The sequence below is a fragment of the Papaver somniferum genome, chromosome 7 (genome assembly GCF_003573695.1).
Source record: "Papaver somniferum cultivar HN1 chromosome 7, ASM357369v1, whole genome shotgun sequence".
NCBI classification, from domain to species: Eukaryota; Viridiplantae; Streptophyta; class Magnoliopsida; order Ranunculales; family Papaveraceae; genus Papaver; species Papaver somniferum.
In genome coordinates this window covers 224,591,919-224,618,238 of record NC_039364.1, presented here as the reverse complement: position 1 = coordinate 224,618,238, position 26,320 = coordinate 224,591,919, and the positions used below count along the sequence as shown (strand labels likewise).

At 36.1% G+C, this 26,320-nt stretch overlaps 1 protein-coding gene, 2 long non-coding RNA genes, 1 other non-coding gene and 1 pseudogene across 4 annotated transcripts; 3 read left to right on the top strand and 2 right to left on the bottom strand.

Annotated features, from left to right (window-relative positions):
- Positions 1 to 7,941: 7,941 nt before the first annotated feature.
- On the top strand, positions 7,942 to 9,382 carry LOC113293414. The gene is made up of 4 exons (XR_003332297.1): positions 7,942 to 8,006; positions 8,495 to 8,605; positions 8,706 to 8,756; positions 9,144 to 9,382. It is a non-coding gene; the product is annotated as an uncharacterized LOC113293414 (long non-coding RNA).
- Positions 9,383 to 13,345: 3,963 nt separating this feature from the next.
- On the top strand, positions 13,346 to 14,390 carry LOC113293413. Its single transcript, XR_003332296.1, has 3 exons — positions 13,346 to 13,940; positions 14,028 to 14,165; positions 14,247 to 14,390. It is a non-coding gene; the product is annotated as an uncharacterized LOC113293413 (long non-coding RNA).
- Positions 14,391 to 14,888: 498 nt separating this feature from the next.
- LOC113296034 lies at positions 14,889 to 22,777 on the bottom strand (annotated as a pseudogene).
- A 911-nt stretch (positions 22,778 to 23,688) lies between these two features.
- On the bottom strand, positions 23,689 to 23,760 carry TRNAD-GUC. Its single transcript has one exon. It is a non-coding gene; the product is annotated as a tRNA-Asp (tRNA).
- A 1,798-nt stretch (positions 23,761 to 25,558) lies between these two features.
- Positions 25,559 to 26,146, top strand: LOC113296033 (putative protein TPRXL). The gene has a single exon (XM_026544373.1). It carries the CDS (start codon positions 25,559 to 25,561, stop codon positions 26,144 to 26,146), a length of 588 nt encoding a protein of 195 aa, XP_026400158.1.
- The last annotated feature ends 174 nt before the right edge of the window (positions 26,147 to 26,320 follow it).

Genomic DNA, 26,320 nt, shown 5'->3' with positions numbered 1-26,320 from the left:
CTTCGGGCTTCTGGATTATTGTTTAATATTGAGTGTTATTGAACATCGTTAATGCTTGCAAGTTTGAAGGAATACTTACCACTATGGACTATCATTATGCACGGTTCCAAAACCAGACCATAATGCATACTCTTCTGCGAAATTTGAAGGTGGACTTTTCACATGCTTACATGAATTCCTAATAAGAATTTCATATAAACCTATAAATTCTTTAAGCTTGAAGTCAAAGCTATTTGTAACCTTAAAAATCTATAAATAGAGGCTCTTACAATATAATTTCTTAATCTCTGACACTCTGGTATTCTAGTTGCAAAGCTAGAATCGTCCTTTATAACATAGGTTCTTCACTAAATTGATTCTAGGTTAAGAATTTGAAAATTTCACTTACGGTTTCGTGAAGCCCGGTCAGACTATCTTTTTACTTGATACTTCTTGTATCCGGATCTTGTTCTACTGGTTATTGAAGTTCACGAACTTTAGATTATAAACAATATAGATAGAAACTATAAAGTTCTCTTCGTCTCAGATTTTGTGATTCCTCAAGATAGATATCTAAAATCTTCCATAATTTTCTTGGATTTTTATCGAGAGGTGGTTAATGATCTAGGCTTCTCTGCTAACATAGTGTAAGTGTTATGGATCCGTGATGTTCGTTGGACTTTGTTTATTGCAAACAGATTTCCAAATATGGATTGAAACATAGCAAAAGGAAAATCAAAGAGGCTTATCTTATATAAGAAAATAGGTACTAAAAGTCTTCTTTAACGTTGAAGTAACTCTTATGTTGTGAAGGACTTCAGCTAAGGAAATCAAGTGTGTAGAATCTTACGAGGTGCAATAGACGTAAGGAACACGACTGCAACTAAATTGCTTGGAGGGTTAATTCATTTTCAACTACATTTCAGTATGAAGTCTGATAGTAGGCTAGTGTCTGTAGCGGATTAATACACTGTGGTGTTCGAAGGTGTACGAGGTCCCATGGTTTTTCTGCCAGTGCATTCTTCATTAACAAAATTCTAGTATCTTATGTTTTTCTTTTTCCGTCTTGTATTAATTGTTTATCATTATAATACGAATAACACAAGTTGTACGCAATTAATTTATATAGTTTAAGTCCTTATTGTCTGAGATTAAAAAAAAACATGTATTTTTGTTGAATTCTCGTCATGAAAATAAATTACAAGTTTCATACTTATTAGAGTTCAGATGCAACTAGATTGATCTTGGATATTCATTTTTGAGATCGTCCAAGAACTCTTCAACACAATCCGGTACATGGACCTCTGATCTATACATATTGATTGTGGAAGAAAAAGAGAAAAACTCTATCTATAATTTTCATCAAGGGTTTCTGCTTTCACCTACTTATGATTGTATTAGGTTTAATCCATACAGGTTGTCGAACGAAAAGTTGGTGGTGCACTAGGTACTCTCTTATTTTCAAGAGCTATTGTTAGAGTTAATAGTGGACCTGTTACTCCAAAAAAAGATTAATAACTTTATATCCATTTTGGATCTACTTGACCAGATTGTCTACACGTGTTAGACCCAACGTTGCTGCGTACGAGGGGGCTTGTTGAGATCAGACCCACATAGTATGGGAAGTTTAAGATCCTACAATTTATGGACAACCCTAACCTTCCAAAACTGTTCTCGAGGTTAGTTAGGCCCCTGGAATTCAATAGTTTATCATTGTTTAAGTTAAGAATCACATATTCAAGTCTGATATTTGGCGCTTACAGTAGTAGCAACTAAACCGGTGATTATAACTGCCGCTTTTTGTAATGCTCTCTTCAAATATATTTTTTTGGTTTTCTTTGCAAATTTATTATGTACATTTTCTACTTTATTAGCAATCATGAATATTTTGAATTCATGTATTGGGCAGGTCTTATTACTTCTTATCAGATTTTTTTTTGTTTTCTTTTTTTTTTTTACTATATAAAGAGCCTTTGGTTTGAAATTCTAAGGAGTAATAAGAAATTAATGGCACCAAGTTCTGACTTCACATGTCTTCTTTGTGTTAAACCGAAAAAAAATACCCATAATAATAAAAGGTGATACCTAGTAAACGAATTAAAACTACGAAAGTGATTTTTAGACAGCTGAAATAGTAACCCGCCCAGCAAGCTGCCCAAGTGGCATGATAATGAACTACTTTTTAGACTTTTAACCTTTTTAAACTAGTTAGCTGGTGTTTTGCCCAAAGTTTTCGTCTCATCTTTCTATTCTAGCATTCTTTTGCTCTCCACTGTTATTTTTGTTCCTATCTTTTGTTCTAACCAACAAAAATCTATGGTATTAAACCTGACGGTATATATTTTTCGAAGGTGTACATTTTTTTTATGTAGCTTTTTTCTCAAAAAATAAAATCTTGTATCATCGTAATGTAACTTTCATTATCTTCGTAAAGATAATGTCCAAGATCAATAGTTTGATTCGGTATTTTTTTGATTCATGGGTTATGGTTTTAAAAATCAGTTTTGTTTAGAGTATCAAAAATTCGTTCTCTGTTGCGACACAAAATTTAAAACCTTATTGATTTAAATCTAAAATTGACATTAACATCTAAGATTTTCAATGGAGGACTAATTGTGGATTTAAGTACATGGATTACATAGAAACGGATAGAGAAGAAAAAGAGAAGCAAATTGAAATGAGAATCTAAAGATTTCATTGAGTTGTTGTTTATAATCCTTCAGATTTCTCTACTGCTATGTGTGTTAATGAAAAGAGAATAAAATCGTAAAAGGACAAACTTTTGGCGTTAATATGGTGACTTGATTCACTGTTATAAAAAAAGGTGGCATTTGACTTTGAGATCAAAAAGCCATAGCACGGTCAGAATTGATCTGAAAGGTCCATCCAGCGGTCTATGTCACCCGGATGGAGTTTTTGGTTTGGACCGCTAAGAAATTTCAGTAAATGTTAAGATGTGGGTTTTGGGTGAAAGAAATTACTGGAGAGTGATGCTTGGGGTCGACTAGGGCCGTTTAGATATTCCTCTTCTAAATCTAAACTCGGATCGCACTTTGGTCCATTCTTCGCTCTTCTAAACTCGGTGAAAGGCACTACCAATACCACCACCACCCATTCTCATCACTGCACCTTTCCTTTCACTTTAATCTGTAATCTCATCTGCAACATCAACCTTTTTTTTCCCGCTAAGTCCAAATATTTATTAAAGCAAAAAAACTTAATTACAAGAATTACAAGAGGGGTTCAAAGACCCCCCACCCGCATAAACCAAATAGGCAACAGAAATAATGCATCTACAAGCATCCACACGATTTGCATGGTATTTATTTATAAGCATTTTATTCTGGAAGCCATTATAGAAAGAAGTGGTGTTTATGTGTCCAGGGAACAAGGACGGTCAAGATTGGCCAAATTTGTTTTTCAAGGATGACGGTCAGGATTATGCCTCAGCGCAGATAACTCAACTCAACCCAACTATATATATATATATATGTCTACTTATTCTCAGGAGAAGGACGGCTAGACCGTTATACTATTGTCTCGGACTCTCGATCCGCATTATTCAACTATCCATTCTGACCTCATGTATCCAAATGTTGAAAAATAATTCTCTTCCTAAATTGACTACATTATAAGAAGAAGTGGTGTCTGTGTGTCCAACGAACAAGGATGGTCGGGATTGGCCGAATTGGGTTTTCAAGGAGGATGGTCAGGATTATGCCTCAACCCAGATAACTCAACCCAACCATATCTACTTATGCTCAGGCGAAGGACCGCTAGACCGTTATACTATTGTCTCGGACTCTCGGTCCGGATTGTTCAACTATCCATCCTGACCTCCTGTATCCAAATGCTGAAAGCTAATTCTCTTCCTAAATTGATATTCAGTAAACTATTTACTTTTTGAAGCATGATCATCTGTAATATTTATTGAATACAAACATGACATTGATATTGTATAATTATTAAATCTTTCTCTCAAACCTCTGCCTTCTCTCTCACTCATCTTTTATTCTTTCTCCTTTGACCATTATTCTTTCTCCGCCAAAAGAAACCCTAACTTTTGATACCTGTAGAAGCGTCAAAGCACTTTCACTAACTAAAAGTGAGGAGATCGAAGTAGAGGTTAAGGTACAACTTCACTGTTAATTGAATTTTAGGGGCTTTAGTTGAAGTTAGTTGCGGGTATCACTGATTTTATAGCAGTAGGGAAACGAATAAGGTGATTGATTTGATTAATAAGTTCCATTATAAAGGTAATTTTCGTAGTTCTCTTTTCAAACATATAATTTAAAAACATAACCAAACATCATGATCATGATAGACACTTTTTATGGAGATAAATGTTAGAAATTGTGCTTGGTTTATGATAAAGATATTTTCTGAGATAAATATCGTGTAAACAACTTCTTTCAGACCATAATCTCACATTAATAGAACTTAACTTCCAGTACATTTTCAAGATAACTTTCTGACATGTAAAAGCTATACAATGATGGTCCTTGCATCACCGTAATGATTATGTTTGTTTGAATTTTAAAATACAATCCTTAGATTGGATTTGTTAGAATTTTTATATTTTGCTAATTAATGTATCATGGAAACATGATGCCTGTAAATTGTTCCAATGATTTCCTTGAACCAGTATTGGTCTGGACTATTGATGACAACCATACTATGGTGTTGGAGACATGGACATCTTAATCACTCAGGGTGATTGGGCATTCTTTAGAAAAAAAATTCATGCAACCCAGTATTGTCTCAATGTGGGGTGGTAAACCAGGGTACCCTTTATTCCTTGATTTGTGTAGTTTGCTTCTAAGTTATAAATATTAATGTATAACTAAGACTATTGGTTTCATGCAAGTGTTTGTACTTTCAGCGAACAGTTTTAAGTTCTGTCAACTTGATTTAACCTTTTGGGTAGTGAGGTAGTGAACTACGCATCACAAATCAACTTCATTTTAATCAAGCATCGTTAGCTATGTTCAGACGAAATAGAAGTCGTACTCTTTTGATAAGTCAATTATGTTTGATGTAAAATATTTTGTATTGCTAACAATAATTACATTTATATTTTAAATTTACGAAGAAATGGATTTATAAGTGTGTTTTACTGATGTCAGAAGACAACCTCCCAATTACTATCTTTTGTTCTCATAGTGTTTTGTAATTGCTTTATGACTTAGTTTGGTGTTATTTTCTAATGACATGGCTTAACTTCTTTTGGTTCCCTTTAGACTGTTCATGACGTATAGTGGTACAAGTTTGTTTAATAAAGTTGATATAAATTTTTCGAACATTTATCAAACTGAGAACCAAAAAGTTGAAGTTTGTCTGTTAGTCAACATTTATGGCTAACATGATTTATAAGAACTGTGACATACAAAACCTAAGCTATGTTTGATATGGCTTTTAAAACCCGTTTTATGTTTTTAAAACGGAAAACATAATGAAACACGTTTGCTAAACATGTTTCCTGAAATTTTTTCTCTATTGTTTTCAGGTTTTAAAAACGTAAAAAATGAAAACAACATATTATCGTTTTCTCTTCTTTTTTTTTATTTCTTCTTTCAAATGAAAGGTATGAGCTATGGTAAAAGAGTTGGAGGTATGATCTCTTCAAAACTCTATTGCGTGGTTAATTTCTCTATTTAAACATTCAATCTTCTATTCACTTAAATTTCCAAAATAAGATGTTGTTCATTTGTTTTCATGTTATATAAGAGGATGAAACTGATAAGGGAACCTAGAATCGTTTCATATACCATATTGCTCAGTTGTTGTTGTGAATTAAGTCAAATTGATTATGATTTTTATTTTTTTTATGGGATTCTTAAGAGACATTACGATCATAATATTATAACAATCACTTTTCTGACCAAGTAAATGGAAGATTTGTAATGTGCATGAACTGTTTGGTAAAATGACTGAAAGGATATTAAAAATTAATAGTTATAAAAAAAATCATCTTGCATTAGATCCGTTAATTATACAGAATCTATTATCAGTTTTGAAGTATTTGATGGAGTTAGCAAGTACGAACTGTTGTTGGTTATAATTTATAACTAAGTTTTATTCTTAGAAAATATATTTTCTAGCACAGTTTTTAAAATTTCATACCAAAAACCATTTTCAAATCTAATGGAAAATGAAAACAAGAAAAAACGATATGTTCAAAAAAGAAAAAATATAAAATGATTTTTAAAAGTTCTTTTTGAAAATTGTACCAAATATGCCTTAAATTTTACACACATAAAGTAGAAATTTTATGAATACTATGAACATTTTTAGATAAATATTTGTTTATCATATTATTTACATGTGTTTTTTAACCCAAATGTATTAAAACTAACTGTTACTTTTCCAAGTGAAACTCTATATGTTCTTATTTTTATGGGTCCAAAGTTATATTTACCCAAATATTCAGTAATCAATCTTAAGTATACTAGTTCAAGTAATTCAAGATTGTTATAACTTCATCAATCAATCTTCAGTATACAAGTTCAAGTAATTCAAGATTGTTATAACTTCATCAATCATATCACAGAAACCTTCTCTCTGTCCTTCTTCAAAAACAATGACTAAAGTCCTTCTTTGTTCAACTCTTTTACTTTTAGTTTTTTGGTATGGAGATGCTCAATCTCCTAGCAATGTTACTTCTACTCCACCTCTTTTAGACACGGCTTTGTTTCCTAAACGTATTCCTAAAGAGCAAGTTTTTAAAATTGGAGAAAAAGTCATTTACTTGATTCTTGGTATAATTAGATCTTCCATCGTTTCTGCTATTGTGGGGGGAGTCATTTGTTGCTGTTGTAGAAAGTGTAGAAAGAGAAGAAGAAGAAGGAATAGTGATATGGAAGAAAATACGAGGAGACGCACAATGCCCATTCTTTAAGGAGAAGGTCTTAGGTTTTCAATAAAATGTCCAAGAATATCGATTGATTGTGCAAGACTTTCAATTGAATGTCCCAGAGAAGGTCCACGCTATGTGGAAGCACCTCATATGAGGTTTTAATCAGAATGAAGATTGAGTAGCTTTTTTAATCAGATTGAGTAGCTTGTTTACATTCATGTTTTAGTTAGTTGCGATTGTCTGCGAATAGCGCCTGTAATTCACCTAGTTTTATTATGCATTATAATCCAATCCTAATGAGAAAGAAGTAATTCAGTATTTGCTGCTTCTTCTGTTTTTTGTGTTCTGGATTACAAAGGTTAAAGAAGGTCAACATTTAATGGAAAACGAACTTCAAACTTCTTTGTGAATATGTAAGCTTCTCTTTTTTTAGGCCAATTTCTCAATACAATATTTATTGTTGTTCTATGCTTAGTTTTGGGTTCTGTTTAGTTTTCAATTTCGTTTATATGAACTGAGAGATTAAATTAGGTTTAGGCTTTGGTTATTTTCTTACTGTGATTCTTGTTTCATCTGTTAATTTAGTTTCTGGTTGGTGTAAATTTTTATTCTTGATGTAGATAATTATAAAAATGATAAATTGTTGATGTAGAATAGCTAAATCCCAGACCCAGAATGGATGTTTTTTTTCTTCTCATTTGATTCATGGGGATTGGTAATATTTCTTTTGAATGGCTCGTTGATGATACACATTGTTGCCTCATGATACAACATCTAACCCAGTGAGGCACCTTGAATTTGTTAAAATCTTAGTTTGAACCCCCATGCAATTTGAATCATGGTTTTAGCTATTTTAGGATCATAGGAAGTGTAATCTGACATATACTAACATCTAAACATATAAGGTTGTGATCTCATATTCTGTTTTTCAACCATCGTATGCAAATACAACGACATTCCTCTGCAGCAGATTTACTTACATAGTAGCTGGTTTTCTAGGTTGTACGTTTCGTACTAAAAGACAGGTGTAACCGTGTGTGTTTTTGGTACAACATTTCAGTATTTTGTGGGTGACATTTTTTATCTTCTTTTGACGCAGGGCGATTTTGTGGATCGTGGATATAAGAAACAGTCTTGAAGTCTTCACTATTGTTTTGCTTCTAAAGGCAAGGTATTGGATATGTATGCGTACATAAATTCTGCTTAGAAGTATGAGATTCTAGCTTAGTTCGTCCAAATCGTTGTACATATTACTCTTTTGCATGGAAATCATGAAAGCAGGCAATTAACTCCGGTATTCTAATTTTATTTTATTGCCCCTGATTGTTAGTGTTGGTAATATTTTTGTTTGGATAGGACATGTTCACCATATTTGAGGTGAAAAATATGTTGAGAGGAAGTCCGTCTTGAGGATCTAGCCTTGTTCCAGGAATTGGGAGTGGTCACTGGTTATCATTTATTGGAAACTAAGAATGGCAAGCTCCCATTGAATGTGAAATGGCATAGTTCTTTAGTTTATGATGTTATATCGTGGCTATTGGATAGAAATAATATGTCAATTAGTATCTGAGTTTGTTACTGGCTGGATCCATCCACCAAGATAATCTGTATAAGTGTTTAGTAGGTCACTTCCTGATGCGCTATCAATTGTTGCACCAGGTTTACGGTTTTTATGACGAGTGCCAAAGGATATATGGTAATGCTAATGCCTGGAGATATTGCACTGATGTATTTGACTATCTCACACTTTCAGCCATTATAGATTGAACTGTGAGTAGCACATTGTTTATGTATTTTATATCTATTTCACGATCTTCCTGTTTTTCAAAGATGGCCATTATGACACTACTCGAATATTTTGGTGCGTTAGGTTCTCTGTGTCCATGGTGGTCTTTCTCCTGATGTTCGAACAATTGACCAGGTTTGTACCTTGCCCAACTGTGTGCTATAGCAGATCCATAATTTGAATTTCTGACATAAGCTTTATTGAGCTATTGCCAAAAAGCCTATCTGATTTAGATGAAACATTGACTGGTTGGAACATCTTTGCCATGGTCAGTGTGTTGAATGGCTGTATAAATGAAGCAACTGACATGTTAGTTTAGGTTTTTAGAGTTGTGGACCATCCTTTTATGACATGTTTCATAAGAAAAAGGCGGTCATCAGGACTGATAGGGTGTCTTTTGCTGTAAAGATGCAAAAAAAGACCTTCAAGATCAACTCTTTATGATGGTCTCGTATTTGCTGTTTTCATTTTTGTTCATCTTCCCTTGCACTTGTATCTAGCTTGTTCTTGTTATGTTGTCAGATGAGGGTCATTGAGCGAAATTGTGAAATTCCTCATGATGGTCCTTTTTGTGATCTCATGTGGAGTGATCCCGAGGAAATTGAAACATGGGCAGTCAGTCCAAGGGGAGCAGGTTGGCTTTTCGGATCTAGGTACTATCCAAACAACTTATCCAAACAGACACTAACGATCAGGGGCAGTAAAATAAAATTAGAATGCCTGAGTTAATTGCCTGCTTTCATGATTTCCACGCAAAAGAGTAATATGTGCAGGATATCTATCAGCCACCAATATAACATAAAAGTTAATTCTCTCGGATAAAACCGAATGTAAGTGTAAATATAATGTAGCTAGCCAATCAAATTCTCGGAAAGCGCAAAGGGAAAGAAGCCTGAATATAAATAGAGCAACTCACATTCGGAGTAAAATTAAAATTTATAAGAACAATACAAGATAGCAACCAACACAAAATATTTGTCGGTTATCATGTTTAGAGCTGGCAAGCCACCAATCATCAACTGTACAATAGGTATGATTGGGATGAAGCAAAATGATTAATTGTGATTTCACTTTCGAAATGAGGTTTGGTAGTACTCAACTTATGCCCTTGACATAGTTCAACATTCATTTTCTCTCCTCCAATACAAACCTTACACAACAACATTTTCTCTCTTGTTCTTCCTCCAATACAAACCAGAAACTTTCTTCTGCTCCTCCAATGGCCAAACTCTCCAAGTTTCTTCTCTGTTTAACTCTGCTCATGTTATTCTTCAGGAAGCTCCACGAAATTCATATGAATATCCAAGACATTCCATGGAAGTTCCATGCTATTATATCGAACCTCCTCCACTATGATTTTAATTGTTGTCAAAAATAGTGCTCATGCGAGCACCTAGTTTTATTATCTATACTAGTAGTTATGTTTGTATTCTATAACCGTATATCTATTAAGCACTTTCTTTGAATTCGTAACCGTCTATTGTAACTGCGGAAGGCCTATTTGGGCTACTGATCTTAATGAGAAAGGCATGTTGAGTGTTATTATTACACTTCTGTCTAGAAGAGTTTTGGCGTTCGTTTCCTCTGATTAACTAATTGGGAGGTAGGGATTTGCTCGAATTAATCTCATTACCATTTCTTCATGTTGATTCAGTGTTCGTAAACGATGTAAACGCAATAGGAGTTCAGTGTAATAGGTCGTATTTAGTTATTTAGATAGCTTCTTGTTTCTAGAGAAGCTACTTCTCATGGGATTCTGTGAAATAAATTTTATGATTTTCTCTTTCTTTTCTTTGATAGTCTGTTCTCTCGTTTTCTTCTCTGTATTCTTCCTCACACCCTAAATAGTGATTCTTCTTTCGATCTAAAAACAACCTACATGCTAGACAAACAAAAAGGCCATACAACACAAATCAAATGAAAAGGTTGAGCCTTACGACCCCTAGCAATTGCCAAGAGAATGAAAAAGAACAACAAGATTAAATAGAGGCATTGGATTATAGTTATACCATTCATGATGTGGGAAGACTCGGAGAGTCGTACTTCAAACAAGTAAAAGTAGGAAGGTGATTTGTGGAACGATTTTCTTGTTCGCTGTTGTAAGTTTGTAGGCTTCCTTGTAGATGACAAAAAAAAGTCCATTGATTTGTTTGTTGGTTCTCTATTCATGTTTCTTCAATCCTACAGAGAAAGAGATACTAAAAATTTGAATATTGTTGAAGAGAAGTATTAAAATCTAGTGATGGATCGGAGATATTAGAATTGGATGCTCATTAAAGAATGAGTGAAATGGACAGTGTATAAAATGCGATGATGACTTTCACTTTGGGTGCACTACTTGGAGTTCAATTTTTTTTTACGTACACAGTATAGTTCCTTTTCACTGCAACCGAACAAAAGTAACACCATTGAAACCTTCCAAATTTTACTTGTATGAGAGATAGTGCACCTAGCAGGTTGGAATAAGGCTCAAGTGATGCGATGCAGAGCTCAAATAGAACTAAATTGACACCAAATTGACACAGTTTGGACTTTGCTACGTAAATGAAGTGGAAACACCCAAAATATGAGAGATAGTGCACCTAATCTTTCCTTAAAAAAAATCCTAGAGATGCTGATATGGGTATGTTACTAATTTGGTCATTCATGTAGGCACTTATGACCTATGACTATGTTCACTACTGCCTTGCACCATCACACCACCACTTAATGTTTATTTAAGAACGAGGTCTTATATGGTACACAAAGTGGAAACTACCGGGGAACTCCGAAGTAGAATTATATTTAGAAATTATCTGGTATATGATTTTTGATTGCCTATCTGCACGTCCGATAAGCAACATTCATTCACTTCATCATTAATAATAAACTTTTTACTACTATCTTCATAATAAATTTAATTCATGAAAGCACATCGAAGACTTTTGCGATTAACCATGGAATCTTCAAACTGGTACTTGTACTTGCTTTCATTGAACACCTTTTTCCTTGATTTAATTTTGATAAAGAATTAATAGAGATGATAGGAAAAAAAAAAAAAAGGAAAAAAAACTTACCATAAACAAGCTTTACGATTAAGTTCAAAAAGTCGAAACTTGTTGTTATATTTTTATACCACCTACACAGCCATATCAGCAGCTGGCTGTTAGGGCGGTGTGAAGGAGCTGTTCAAATAGCAAGATGATAAAACTATGTTTGGACATCACATGAGAAACAGCTTTTCGACTTTTAGAAATTAAAAAGTCAAAAGTCAGTTTGGCTGTCAAATTTCAAAACGACTTCTAGAAGTTAAAAAATTAACTTTCTGTGAAACAACATAGTTTTGCTTCTGACTTCGATTTCTGGAGAAACAGAAGTCAGAAGCAGATTTGTATCCAAACACGCAACAATAACCTGTGTGGATACCACTCCATAAGTTGATTTTTGACTTCTGGAAGCCAAAATGTCAGAAGTTAGTTTGTGTACACAATTTTAGAATGACTTTTCGAAAGCGAAGCAAAAACATTTTACTTTTGACTTTGATTCCGAAGAAGCACAAACACTTCTGCTTTTTGGTATCAAACAAGCTGCAAGCACAAGCACAAGTCCAAGCTGCAGGGAGTGCATATGTTGACTAGAACTTTGGCATTATAAATAAGTATGAGAAGGCTAGAGAGCAGAACAAATTTTCTTTACAGACAGAAAGAAAGAAACAAAACTTCAAGAAATTCAGAGAGAAAGAAGAAGAAGATCAAGAAGATGACGGAGAATCAAATGTTGGGTGCAATAATCAAATAAAGAAAAATCAAATAAGCAAAAGTTATTGATACTTAGCTCCTTTATAATGGAATTGATCGATTGACGAAACGAACGAGCTTCTCATATCTCCACAACAGCAACAAGGCGAAACTTTAGAAAAACAGAGTGAGTCACGTGTTCAACACGTTGCCCTTAAAACATTAGCGCCAGGCTACACTCAAGAGTGATGCTATAGCCCTCACAGGACGGATATCTCCAAGATACAACACCCTACTACACCTACTACTAGTATATGTAGTAGATGCTCAACTTGAGCTTAGCAACCGTTAAGGAAAATCGCGAACTCTTAAGAAACGCTATATAATATTTTCCCTTAGGAGTCCCTCTAAAATATAGATAAACCTCTTTCCCATAGATTTTACAAAAATAGTGAATTTGTTTATATAATTGACAAATACAACTTAAGAAGAAAAACTCCCCGATGTGGGACTAAAAGGTTTATATAGTTTCTTAAAACTACTAAAAATTAGAAACTCCACGATGTGGGACTAAAAAGTTTCATTCACAAAATAAAACAATAAATTATAATTTTTTATTAAAATTTTAAAAAAATATTTTTTTATTAATCGTTTTCCAACATCAAATGGATCATCGAGTGATTAATCTTTTATCTAGTTTTAATAACAATAGTGGAGACTGTTCTGTAACTTTTACAAATCAATGTTCAAAATGTGGTATTATGAAGAGAAGACGCTCATCATCATCAGCATCATCATCACCTTCTTCTTCATCACAAAGCCCTAAAAATCCTCCATCAAAGATTCAACCAAACATCAATCTCACCTTCATTTTCAAACCCTAATAACCCATTACAATCAATGTCTTCTGCTTCTACCCCTGTTTCACCGTCACCAACATTAACCCTTTTACCCCCTTCTTCTAGTTCACCACCATCACTATTATGGTGGCGCCCATCACCACCACCACCACCAAGAAAGCTTAATTCTTTTTCTGATCGGCGACCAGTAAAGCTTGATTCTTTATCAATCCCCCCTACAAAATCTTGGCAAGAATTCGTCTCTTCTGCTTTTTCAACACCATCAGGTACTCCTAAATGCATTCTTTCCCTTGCTTGTGGTCAATTTGGTGGTGGTGGTGGTGGTGGTGGGTCTCAAAGACAAGATTCACCATTACAATCAATCTCAAATTCCCCTGTCTCACCATCATCTCCTTCCTTTGTTCCTCCATCATTAGGATGCCCTTCTTCTGTTTCACCACCATCACCATTATCTCCTTCCTTTGTTCCACCATCTCCATCTCCATCACCATCACTTTTATCCCCTCCTCTTGTTTCACCTCACCGCACCGCCAAGAAAGCCTAGTCCTTTTTCAACCCCCACAAAATCTAGGCAACGGTTAATTTCGTCTGCTTCATCAACACCATTAAGTAGTCCTAGCTTTACTCTTTGTATTCAATGTGGTGGTGGGTCTAAAAGAAAAGGTTCCCCACTGTTATTATCACCATCGTCAGGAGCAAAGGGGAATGGAGGTGGTTCTAGTACTCCTCCCAGCGCAGCTGCTGTAAGTTAATTACTGCTTGATTGTTGTACTTGATGTTTATTAGTTTTGAATTTGGGCGTTAAAATTTCAATTGGTTAATAATGGCAGAAGAAGAGGTGGATGAGTGTGAGAAATGCCTTGAAACAGATGCAGCATAAGTGGATGATGGACAACATCAGTCAACAAAACAATGGAGCTCCGGAAATCTCCGTAAATGAGAAACCAAATATCGATATCAACAATCAGGTTCGCTTTGTGTTTATGCGTGGAACATTTCAATTTAAGCTTCAGATTAACTGTCGCTGAATTTGTTGCTGTTGGTTGCAGGGAGTTTACGGAACTGTGCCGTCTGACAAAAATGCAAGAGGAGTGCAGGAGGTTGTGCACGATGAAAATGTGAGTTTTGACAGAGATGGAGATACCATGAGAGTATGTTACATGTGTTGCTGTGGGAGACAAAAGCAAATCTTCTTCGCCATTACGAATTGATCAACAGGCATACATCTAAATGCCTTCTGTAGCTTTGTGTTAGCTAGTCCAGTGGCCTGGTGCTAATTGTTTCAGCTCAAATTTTATTTCCAGAACTTTTGTAGTTTCGCCTTGATTGTTTCAATGAATTCTTTCATTCGTTAATTTCTTTCAATTTGATCTTTTCTATGCCAAGTTACAAAATAAAAATATAAAAAAATTGTTTACAAGTCTAGTCATAGCAAGCTCATTATATGAGCACAGTAACAGTGTGATTCCAATGTTAATATATTGGCAAAAACTTACAAATGACAGTAACACTTGATTAGGACCCAGATACTGATATACAAACACCATATTAGCAACACGAATTTCAAAAATATACGTAGCTTCTTCTTCCACTGAGATTTCTGCACATACTGTATGAAGTTAAACGAGGAATTGGCTTACTATGGTTATTACAAGGCCGGAACAAAGATACTAGATATGAACAAATCCGCTCTAATAGTCATCGCCTCTAGATATCACTTCTTTGCAAGTTGGCCGTAGTAAGATGGTATGCTCGAATTGAGATATGTAGCTTCCTTTGATGTCGCACAGAGGGGGGCAGGGCTAAGAAAAAACAAACAATGAATTGATGCACTGGTAAGTTCAATGGAAGGATGGGAACAAATAGAACCTTCCCAAAACATGGAAGCTGTCGTAGTTAAGAAGGAGAAAGCAAGTAATACCTGAACAATGCCATTGTCACAAAGGTTCTTTAATGCCATTAAGTACTTAGATTCCCCAAGTCGGTCCAAGTAATGTCTGCAGAAGGCCAATGTTGAGAAATTCTTGTTGATAGTTGCTAGCAGTTGCTTTGCTCTAGGTAGCCTTAGTGGTATGTGCCCCGCATCGGCATTTTTCATATAGTGACTGCACTCCAAATCTCCTCTAACATACCCTTTCCCTGCGGTTTTATGGGACGGGTTTGCTTGCTTTAGTCAATAACAACGATAAACAACTGAATAGTTCATGGCTCTAGAGAATAGAGGTTACCTGTGGATCCAAAAGTTTCAATTGCAAAGAATTCACCTTCCTCCATTTTTGTTTGTTCTCCTCCTTTTACAATTGGGACTGATTTACCACTAGGACCACCATGAATCAGATATTTTCCAATACTATGTCCATTCAAGTTTCAAATGCTTTTCACTATGCAAAGAAAAATATACAGAAGGATAAACAAAAGGATGACGCATAATACTCCCACAGAAAGAAAGCAACACAAAGTGAAAAAAATTTGACGTTGCTACTGTACAAAGAACTGGTAATAACCTGAATTTTGGTATTCAAATCTTACCAGGGAATATCTTTCCATTAATCTCCACTTCATATGACTCCATGACCTCTTGGATTGCAGCACCAACATCACAAAGGCGTACATCTATTCCAGCTTCCTAAGCAAGAGATCATCAAGGAGTACGAGTAAGAGAAATGCTTGCTAATTTAAACGTTTCAAAATAAAACATTTTTATAAGCGGTAGACATGCATTCTGCAAAGGACACCCACACTTGGCCAAAGCTAACCTACCCACATCCACATATTCAAGTTACAACAAGCATTCCTGATTGGTTTCTGTAGAACTTACCAGCATCTTTTGCAGCGTGGCAATGATAAAATATGAGTGACATAATATGTTAAACTGACAAAAACTGAGTGAAAACTGTAGGTCCTGGTTAAATAAGGACACTACTGAGAAAGCAAGTTCCAGTGCAGGGAATACAGACTACCTTCACTCCAGTATTTGTTGCATCCTGTGTGGCCTTCAGAAGTGGATCAAACATCGGATTGAATGCCACTGTGAACGCACAATCAATTATATGTCCTGAACAAAGTACACAATAAAGTTCAAATATATGTTTAAAATAGCATCTACAGACAAACAACACTCGCACTGCTGAGCCTACGACTTGAGAGACGCATAATAAACTTAGACAAATATTGGGTGGAACATGACTAGTATAGATATTTGAGTCATACCATCCACATGGGTACCAAAATCCAACTTCATAACATCATCATACTGAAGTACAGTCTTATCACCAGAGTTTGGTGTCCAGTGAGCCGCAACCCTGTAATTCCGTGGATGCGGCTCAAAAGAAACTTGCATTTAATGGTTGCAGCTTAAGACAGAAAGTAGAAGGAAAAGGCTGTACCAATTTAACAAGTGCTGGAGGGGTTCTTTCTTTTTTCTGTAAATGATAGTTGGTTTAGGAGCCAGTTTTGCATTTAGAGAAGCGTAACTTCAATGGGTAGCTATAATCATAATTAACAAGTGCTTACTTGCTTTTGTTTTTCTTTTTTTTTCTTCTTGGCAGTTTCTGCAAAAAAGTTGAAGGGTATAAGTAAACCAAGAAAATACATTCGGAGAAAATTAGTAACAGTATACAACTACTGGATATGTAGTCTCAGAGGATCTCAAAATATACTTTCTTCAGAAGAATATACCCAGAAAACTGGATTTACCGAATTTAGGTCCACTTTATAAGACAGTGTTTAACAAGAATCATATACATATGCGTAACTAAAAGGCATGCAAGTTGAGGTCATAATTGAGGCAACAAAATGCAACAGATGTGCAGAATACAACCTGGTAAACCTGGTCACACCCTAATCTTAATGAAAGAGGAGCATCATTTACTCACAGGAAAACAGCGACTGCCACAAGAAAATAACCAAAAGAAAAGAAGACATGTAAACACGAAAATAATTCCTTCAGAATTTCTTTCTAGCTTCAGTTTAGTTGCACAATCTATATTCTCGAGAGCATCTATGTGTGTCCAGAAACTAAATATTGCTTGAAGTCCAAGGCAATGTCAACATGAATTATTTCTCCAAACAAAAAGGATAAGAAAGAACGATTACTTATTAGCTACTTGAAAAGTAAAAGCTGGATCCCAAGAATTACATTTTACAAATTTAGAACTATTCAAATAAACTTTTTAAGGAGCAACTGGGCAAAGTAAAGCAGCATCATAGAGTAAGTCCATCGAACAGCCACACATATCTCCAATTAGCAAACATAACTCATAAGTAACTACATCCTTCTCATGTCCTATCCAGATGATTATGCTGAGTCGTTAGTGACGTAAATAGATCTACAAACAAGCAGGTGATCCAATAGTATGTGCCTCATTCTATGCAACTTCGAGGTATATTTTGAAAGAAAGAAAATACAGAAGTATGTAAAAAAGAGTAATTACGTTGAGAACGTGGAAAAAGCAAAAATGAAACAGTAAATAAAGATTTGACTTAACAAAATGAAGCAATTTATGAAACTAACCTTGTGATTCATTTACTGCAGACTCATCCCCTTGCTCACTGTCATCATCTTTCTTTTCAGGAGGTGAAAGCGAGATTGCCGTACCATTGCTATCGAGCTACTGCAAAATATACTTTCTTCAGAAGAATATACCCAGAAAACTGGATTTACCGAATTTAGGGCCACTTTATAAGACAGTGTTTAACAAGAATCATATACATATGCGTAACTAAAAGGCATGCAAGTTGAGGTCATAATTGAGGCAACAAAATGCAACAGATGTGCAGAATACAACCTGGTAAACCTGATCACACCCTAATCTTAATGAAAGAGGAGCATCATTTACTGTTAGATTTTGTAAAGCACATATATCAAAATAGTTTCGTATATCATTCATTCATTCAATCTTCCTCTTATACAAGATATACAACCCTAGAGTTCGACCTTACAATGGACTGTCAATAACAGTTGAATCATTGGACTGTCCATCACAGTGGAATCATTGGACTGTCCATAACAGTGGTGATAACTGTGAACTGAGACTGTGGTCTTGGGTCTCAAACTGAGACTGTGAAGATGGGTCTCGAGCCCATAAATCTAACTCTCCTAATACCCTCCCTCAAGACGGAGCATGGAGGTCACACATGCCCATCTTGGACATAAGAAACTGAAACTGAGCTTTCCCTAAAGATTTAGTAAAAATGTCCGCCAATTGCACTGTTGTAGGAGTGTAAGAAGGCGTAATAAGCTTCTGCGCGATAGCATCTCTAACCAGATGACAATCAACTTCAATATGCTTTGTTCGTTCATGAAAAACTGGATTCTGAGCAATATACAAAGCCGATTGACTATCACAGAGAAGACGCATTCCATGTGGATGATGAACTCCCAAATCACCCAGTAATTTTTTCAACCATTTTAATTCACACGTCGCCGCTGCCATAGATCTATATTCCGCTTCAGTTGACGAACGAGAAACAATATGTTGCTTCTTAGTTTTCCAGGATATTGGAGAATACCCAAGAAGAACAAACCAACCCGTCAACGAGCGTCTAGTTAAGGGACAACCAGCCCAATCAGAGTCACACCATCCTTTCAAATTAAGACCACTATCAGAGCGCAACAGAATTCCTTGCCCAGGATTCTTCTTCAAATATCGAACCACACGAAGAGCTGCTTCCCAATGTGCTATTCTCGGCAGTTGCATGAATTGAGACAAAATATGAACAGAATATGCTAGGTCTGGCCGAGTCACGGACAAATAGATTAAACGCCCAATCAATCTTCGATATTTTTCCACATCCGTGAACAAATCTCCTTTGTCCAAAGAAAGACGGTGATTAGTTTCCATTGGAAATTCTGCAGGTTTTGCACCTAATAGACCTGCTTCCATGATGATATCCAACGCATATTTGCGTTGACACATATAAAAACCTTGTGCACTCCGTGCCACCTCCAAACCCAGAAAATACTTCAATTTTCCCAAATCTTTCATCTTGAAGCATTGTCCCAAGTAACGTTTGAATTGATCAAGCGCAACCAAATCATTACCCGCAACAATCAAATCATCCACATAGACCAAAACATTAAGTTGGGTTTTTCCCTTAGTCATGATAAAAAGAGAATAATCAGAATATGATTGCCGAAACCCATAATTCTTCAAAGCTGCAGACAATTTTGCAAACCAACACCGAGGTGCCTGCTTTAAACCATATAAAGATTTTTTCATCCTACACACCATATTAGACTTACCTTGAGAAAATCCAGGTGGTATTTTCATATACACTTCTTCTTCCAAGTCTCCATGAAGAAATGCATTATGTACATCCATCTGATGTACTTCCCAATTCTGAATTGCTGCCACAGCTAGGAAAGTCCGCACTGTCGTCATTTCGCCACTGGTGCAAATGTCTCATTGTAATCCAACCCTTCTACTTGATGATTCCCAAAGATCACCAGTCTAGCTTTGAGCCGCACCAATTGTCCATTCTCATCATACTTCTCTGTGTAAATCCATTTACTACCAAGAGCTTTCTTTCCCGGCGGTAATTCTTCTAATTCCCATGTTCATTGTTCTTCCAAAGCTCGTATTTCTTCTGCCATTGCCTTACGCCGTCCTGGATACTTCATGGCTTCTTTGAAATTTTTAGGCGCAGACCCAGCAGTAATTGCTGCAAGAAACTTTTTATGAACTGTAGAGAATTTATCACAACTAACATAATATGTCAAAGGATACGGCGTACCTGAGGATGACGATTGTGGAGAGTGAGCATGAGATGGACTATTTTGTCGTACAGTGTGCGTTACAAAACCTTTGAGCCTACTAGACGGAATCTTCTGTCTCCTTCCTTTACCCATACTAGCATCCGTCACTTCCTTCGAGACCATAGGGTTCTCAGTAATATATTCTGGGTTCTCAGTATTATCTGCAGGGTTCTCAGTAATGTCTTCCGGGTTCTCAGTAATGTTTTCTGGGTTCGCAGTAATACCTTCCTGGTTCCCAGTAATATATTCTGGGTTCGCAGTATTGTCTTCTGGGTTCTCAGTAATGTATATTGGGTTCTCAGTAATATCTTCTGGGTTCTCTTGCTGCACTATTTCTTCATCATCACTCCAACACACGTCATTATTAGCCTGAACTGTCTCAGTTGGCTGATCAGGTACCCTAGATATGTAAGGAAACTGATGTTCATGAAACTCTACATCCCTTGAAACTAAAAATTGTCTCTTGTCTAAGTCATATAATTGCCATGCCTTCTTCCCAAAAGGATAACCCAGAAAGACTCATCTTCTTCCTCGACTTGCAAACTTATCCCCTTTACTACTTTGATCATGTGCATAACACAAGCAACCAAATACTTTCAACTGACTATATGGTGCCGGTTTCCCAAATAGAACTTCATATGGAGTTTTGTTATTTAGAACCGGTGTAGGCGTACGATTAATCAAATACGCTGCTGTCAAAGCACATTCTCCCCAAAATCTGATCGGTAAATTTGCTTGAAACCTCAAAGCTCTTGCCACATTCATTATGTGCTGATGTTTTCTCTCAACTCTTCCATTTTGTTGAGGTGTTCCTACACAGGATGTCTCAAAAACTATTCCATTAGACTTAAAGTAGCCACGCAATGCATTAAATTCGGTTCCATTATCACTTCTGACAATTTTGATTTCTTTACCAAATTGACGTTTCACAAGCGCAATAAAGTTAAGAAATATTGTTGCAACCTCAGTTTTGCTTTGAATTAAATAAATCCACACACCTCTTGAAAAATCATCTACTATTGTCAAAAAATATCGTGCTCCAGAAGACGAGCACGTCTTATAAGGACCCCATAAATCTATATGAACCAAATCAAAACTACAACTGGATTTGCTCAAACTACTAGCAAAACTACTTCTACGATGTTTTGCACGTGGACAAATATCACACGCATCATTATTTTTCTTCAATAATCTACCCAGACCTGGTAACTGTTGTAACACTTTCTCTGATGGATGTCCCAATCGCTGATGCCACAGCTCATACGTATCTTCACTCACCGTAAGCACTTTAACTGGAGGCACACCACAGAACATATATAGTCCACCTCGTCGCTCACCCACTCCAATCACCTTCCTCGTCAACCGGTCCTGTATAAGACATAAAGTGTTAGTACATTGAACATTACATACTACCTCATCAATGAGTTGTGTAACCGAAATCAAGTTACAAGTTATCTGTGGCACATAAAGCACATTGTCCAATCTCAAACCACCAGGAAGAATAACTGTTCCTATTTTCTCAGAGTGAGCATATTTTCCGTCCGGCAGTCCCACTGAACATGCTCTAATATCTTTTACATTTATCATATCATCTCTTTTACACGTGACATGATTTGTAGCTCCTGTGTCTATAATCCAGGATGTTTGATTTGTCTTACCTTGGAGTTGGGAACTGATTTTTCTTGAATTTAAATATTCAAGAACCTGCTGAACTTGACTTGCAGTCACGCCTGTCAGTCCTGATGCATCTCCTGAAGATCCAGTGGCAGGATGGGATGATGCTGTTGCTCCCGAGATGTTCAAATTATGCGCACGTATATTGTCTTGTCCTCTACCTCCTCTGCTGTTCACAAAACCGGCACCAGCACGTCCTCTACCACCAGCTCTACCACCAGTTCGGCCTCCTCGACCATATCCTCTTCCACCTCTTTGTCTGTCACCCCACCATTCCGGGTATCCAATCAGCTGAAAACACCCTTCCTGTGAGTGCCCTTCTCGGCTACAATGCTTGCAAAATTTGTTAGGATCATACATATTATTGTATGGACGCTGATCTGACTGAACCTTGAACGCCATAATATTTTCCTGTGTCTGAGACGACACAACTCCTTCCCGCAATTTTAGACGTTCCGAATTAACCACAGCTTGATAAGACACATCTATAGATGGCAGTGGTTCTCTTGCAAGTAATTGTTCACGCAGGGAGCTATACATGGTATCCAAACCAATCAAAAAATAGTGTAAGAAATCTTCTTCTCTCAACGTACTAACCTGTGTTGCAATGTTACACGTGCACTGGCCACAGCTACACTTTGGTATCTTCATGTACGTCACCATCTCATCCCATATCTTGTTCAATCTCCCATAGTACACTGCAACCTCCTCAGTTTTCTTCTGTTTGCATTCACTTAAGGCAGCTTTCAACTGGCAGATCCGAGTTCCACTTACAACACAAAATCTCCTCTTCAAGTGCATCCATAACATGCTCGCATCATCATAATCCCCCAACGTTGATCTAATATTTGTCTCCAATGTATTGCTGATCCAAGAGACCAGCATCGAATGCACTGCAATCCACTCCTCTAACTCCTCAGGTTCTGTTGGTTCTTTGATGGTTCCATCAACAAAACCAAATTTTCGTTTGGCTATCAATGATCTTCTCACTGCTCTAGCCCATTCATCATAGTTTGCTCCCTTTAATACAATAGGTGTGATGATAATCCCTGGTCCATCACTTGATCCCAGATGATATTCTGGTTTCTTCTTTTGCATGTTGTTTTCTACCTCTTTTCCTCTTTTAGATGATTCTGTATCATCCGCCATGGTTACTGTTCTAGGGTTTATTCGTGTTAATCAACTCTGGCTCGTGATGCCATGTTAGATTTTGTAAAGCACATATATCAAAATAGTTTCGTATATCATTCATTCATTCAATCTGCCTCTTATACAAGATATACAACCCTAGAGTTCGACCTTACAATGGACTGTCCATAACAGTTGAATCATTGGACTGTCCATCACAGTGGAATCATTGGACTGTCCATAACAGTGGTGATAACTGTGAACTGAGACTGTGGTCTTGGGTCTCAAACTGAGACTGTGAAGATGGGTCTCGAGCCCATAAATCTAACTCTCCTAATATTTACTCACAGGAAAACAGCGTCTGCCACAAGAAAATAACCAAAAGAAAAGAAGACATGTAAACACGAAAATAATTCCTTCAGAATTTCTTTCTAGCTTCTGTTTAGTTGCACAATCTAATGTCATGGAAGTCTGCAAGTGTCTGAGATTCTTTTTCAACTAAATGGTTTAATAACTTTGCACTCTTCATTACTTCACTGTATACCGTGTTTACTAGTTACTGCATAACTTTAAAAGAATTGCTGCAAGGTATTGGTTGCAAGTATAAATCAAAATTTTACGATACAATGAGGAACAAAATTATAATAACAATCTCCCAAAAGTCCAGATGATGTTTAACATTTAAAACCCCAGAAGATAATGTAAAGAAGAAGAACATTCAAAAATCCAGCAATCCTCGAGAATTCCCATCAATAGTTTAAAGGAGAGGGAAAAGAGACATCGAAACTGAGAGAATTTTTACCTGGTTCTATTAGCAAAGCGTTGACCGGCGGTGGGGTGTTTGGGGGGAGTTGCAGAGTCCGAATGAAGAAATGAAGTCAATAGGGAGAAAGAAATATAAAAAAACAAAAAAAAAGTAAAAAAAAAAAAGACGCCGCTGCCGGGGATCGAACCCGGGTCACCCGCGTGACAGGCGGGAATACTTACCACTATACTACAACGACTGGTTAAGGAATTGTTCCTCTGTATCTGTATCAATCTATATCAAGATGGAAGCTTCCAAAAGCACCACAACTCAGTCACATTGATGGAAAACATCAAATGGCAGAAGAAGAGGTGGATGAGTGTGAGAAATACCTTGAAACAGATGCAGGATGGACAACATCATTCAACAACTCAATCAACAAAACAATGGAGCCGTAAATGAGAAACCAAATATCGATATCAACAGTCAGGTTCGCTTTGTGTTTATGTGTGGAACATTTCTATTTTAGGCAAGATATTATAAGTAATCCTAAGTCACCCTTTATCTAAATGTTTTTCTTAATACCAAACTTACCCTCCTTAATTAAATGTGATAGTTTAATGATTAATTAGTTATTAGTTAATGATTAGTATGATTAGTGATTAGTATGATTAGTAATGATTAGTTACCATTAAGAAGTTCTATTACAAAAAATTGAAAATTTTCTTTGCGAGAAATTTTATTTTTTTTTGCGATTAAGTTCGGTTACCCAAATTTATTATCAAAAACGAACTTAATGATTAGTGATTAGTATGATTAGTAATGATTAGTTACCAGTAAGAAGTTCGGTTACAAATAATTGAAATTTTTCCTTGCGATCAAACCGAACTCTATATTTGGTGTGACCTTATGAAAAATTTAAAACTTTTTTTGCGACGTAACCGGGAAATGTTTTTTTGCAACTAACCGAACTATTAGGGTTCGGTTGAGAAATGTTTTTAGCTACTAACCGAACTAAGGTTCGGTCGGGAAATGTTTTTGCAACTAACCGAACTATTAGGGTTCGGTTGGGAAATGTTTTTCTGCTACTAACCGAACTATTAGGGTTCGGTTGGGAAACGTTTTTTGCGACATAACCGAACTAAGGTTCGGTTGGGAATTTTTTTTTGCGAAATAGCCAAACTGTTCTTCATGTTCATCATTTCCATTAGGTTCCGTTAGTTTGACAAAACTTTTCACATAATTCCTAGCCGAACTTCTCTCTGCAACTTCCATTTTCAACTCATTTTGATGGTTAATACTCATTTTTCAATCGAACGAGGAACGTCAAGCAAAGAGAGAAGAAGAAGAGGATAATTTTTTTTTTCAAAACTAGAAAATTTCGATTCCCCCTATTTTTGTTTTCGATTTTGATTTTGATTTTGGTTAATAGATTCATTTAGATTAGATATATATGATTAGATTTATATAGTTATTAGGTTAGTTTTAATTTAAATTAAAATAAAGGGTAGATGTGTACTTACCTAATTTTAGGACACTCCTTATAAGTATAGGGAGGTTGACCTAATAAGACCATGGTCCCCGAAAAAAAACATGGTACCTAAAAAATGGTTCTTTATCTTTTGCTTTGGAAGCCCACGTCTCACATTTTGTCATTCTCTATTTAAAGTCCAAATTCTCAGCTACAATTCCTTAGGGAGTGCATACGTAGACTAGAACTCCGGAGCTATAAAAGTGTGAATATTCAAGATTCTTTAGTGACAGAAAGAAGGAAAACTTTAGAAATCTAGAGAGAAAAAAAAGAGAAGATCAAGATTCAAGAAAACAAAATGGCGGAGATTAATCTTTTATCTAGTTTTAATAATAATAATGATGGTGATTGTTTTGTAACTGTTACAAATCAATATTCAAAATGGGGTACTACGAAGAGACACTCAGCATCATCATCACCTTCTTCTTTTTCATCACAAAACCCTAAAAATCTTCCATCAAAGATTCAACCAAACAGCATCTCAGCTTCATTTCCAAACCCTAATAGCCCATCTCAATTACAATCAATGTCTTCTGATTTTTCAACACCATCACCAACATTACCCCTTTTACCATCATCACCACCACCATTAAAATTTAATTCATTTTCTGATCGGCGACCAGAAAAGCTTGATTCTTTATCAATCCCCCGTACAAAATCTTGGCAAGAACTCGTCTCTTCTGTTTTTTCCCCTACAAAATCTTGGCAAGAATTCGTCTCTTCTTATGGTGGTGGTGGTGGTGGGTCTCAAAGACAAGATTCACCATTACAATCAATCTCAAATTCACCTGTCTCACCATTAACTCCTTCATATGTTGCACCATCATTAGGATCTCCTTCTCCTGTTTCACCACCACCACCACCAAGAAAGCCTAGTCCTTTTTCAACCCCCACAAAATCTAGGAAAGGGTTAATCTCGTCTGCTTCATCAACACAATTAAGCAGTCCAACCACAGAAGGGGCATCAGCAAATAGTCCTAGCTGTGCTTTTTGTATTGAATGTGGTGGTGGGTCTAAAAGAAAAAGTTCCCCACTGTTATTATCACCATCGTCAGGAGCAAAGGGGAATGGAGGTGGTTCTAGTACTCCTCCCAGCGCAGCTGCTGTAAGTTAATTACTGCTTGATTGTTGTACTTGATGTTTATTAGTTTTGAATTTGGGCGTTAAAATTTCAATTGGTTAATAATGGCAGAAGAAGAGGTGGATGAGTGTGAGAAATGCCTTGAAACAGATGCAGCATAAGTGGATGATGGACAACATCAGTCAACAAAACAATGGAGCTCCGGAA

Bases quoted from the DNA above. Each gene is read 5' to 3' on its own strand.
- LOC113296033 (XM_026544373.1), top strand. From the start codon at position 25,559: ATGTCTTCTGATTTTTCAACACCATCACCAACATTACCCCTTTTACCA.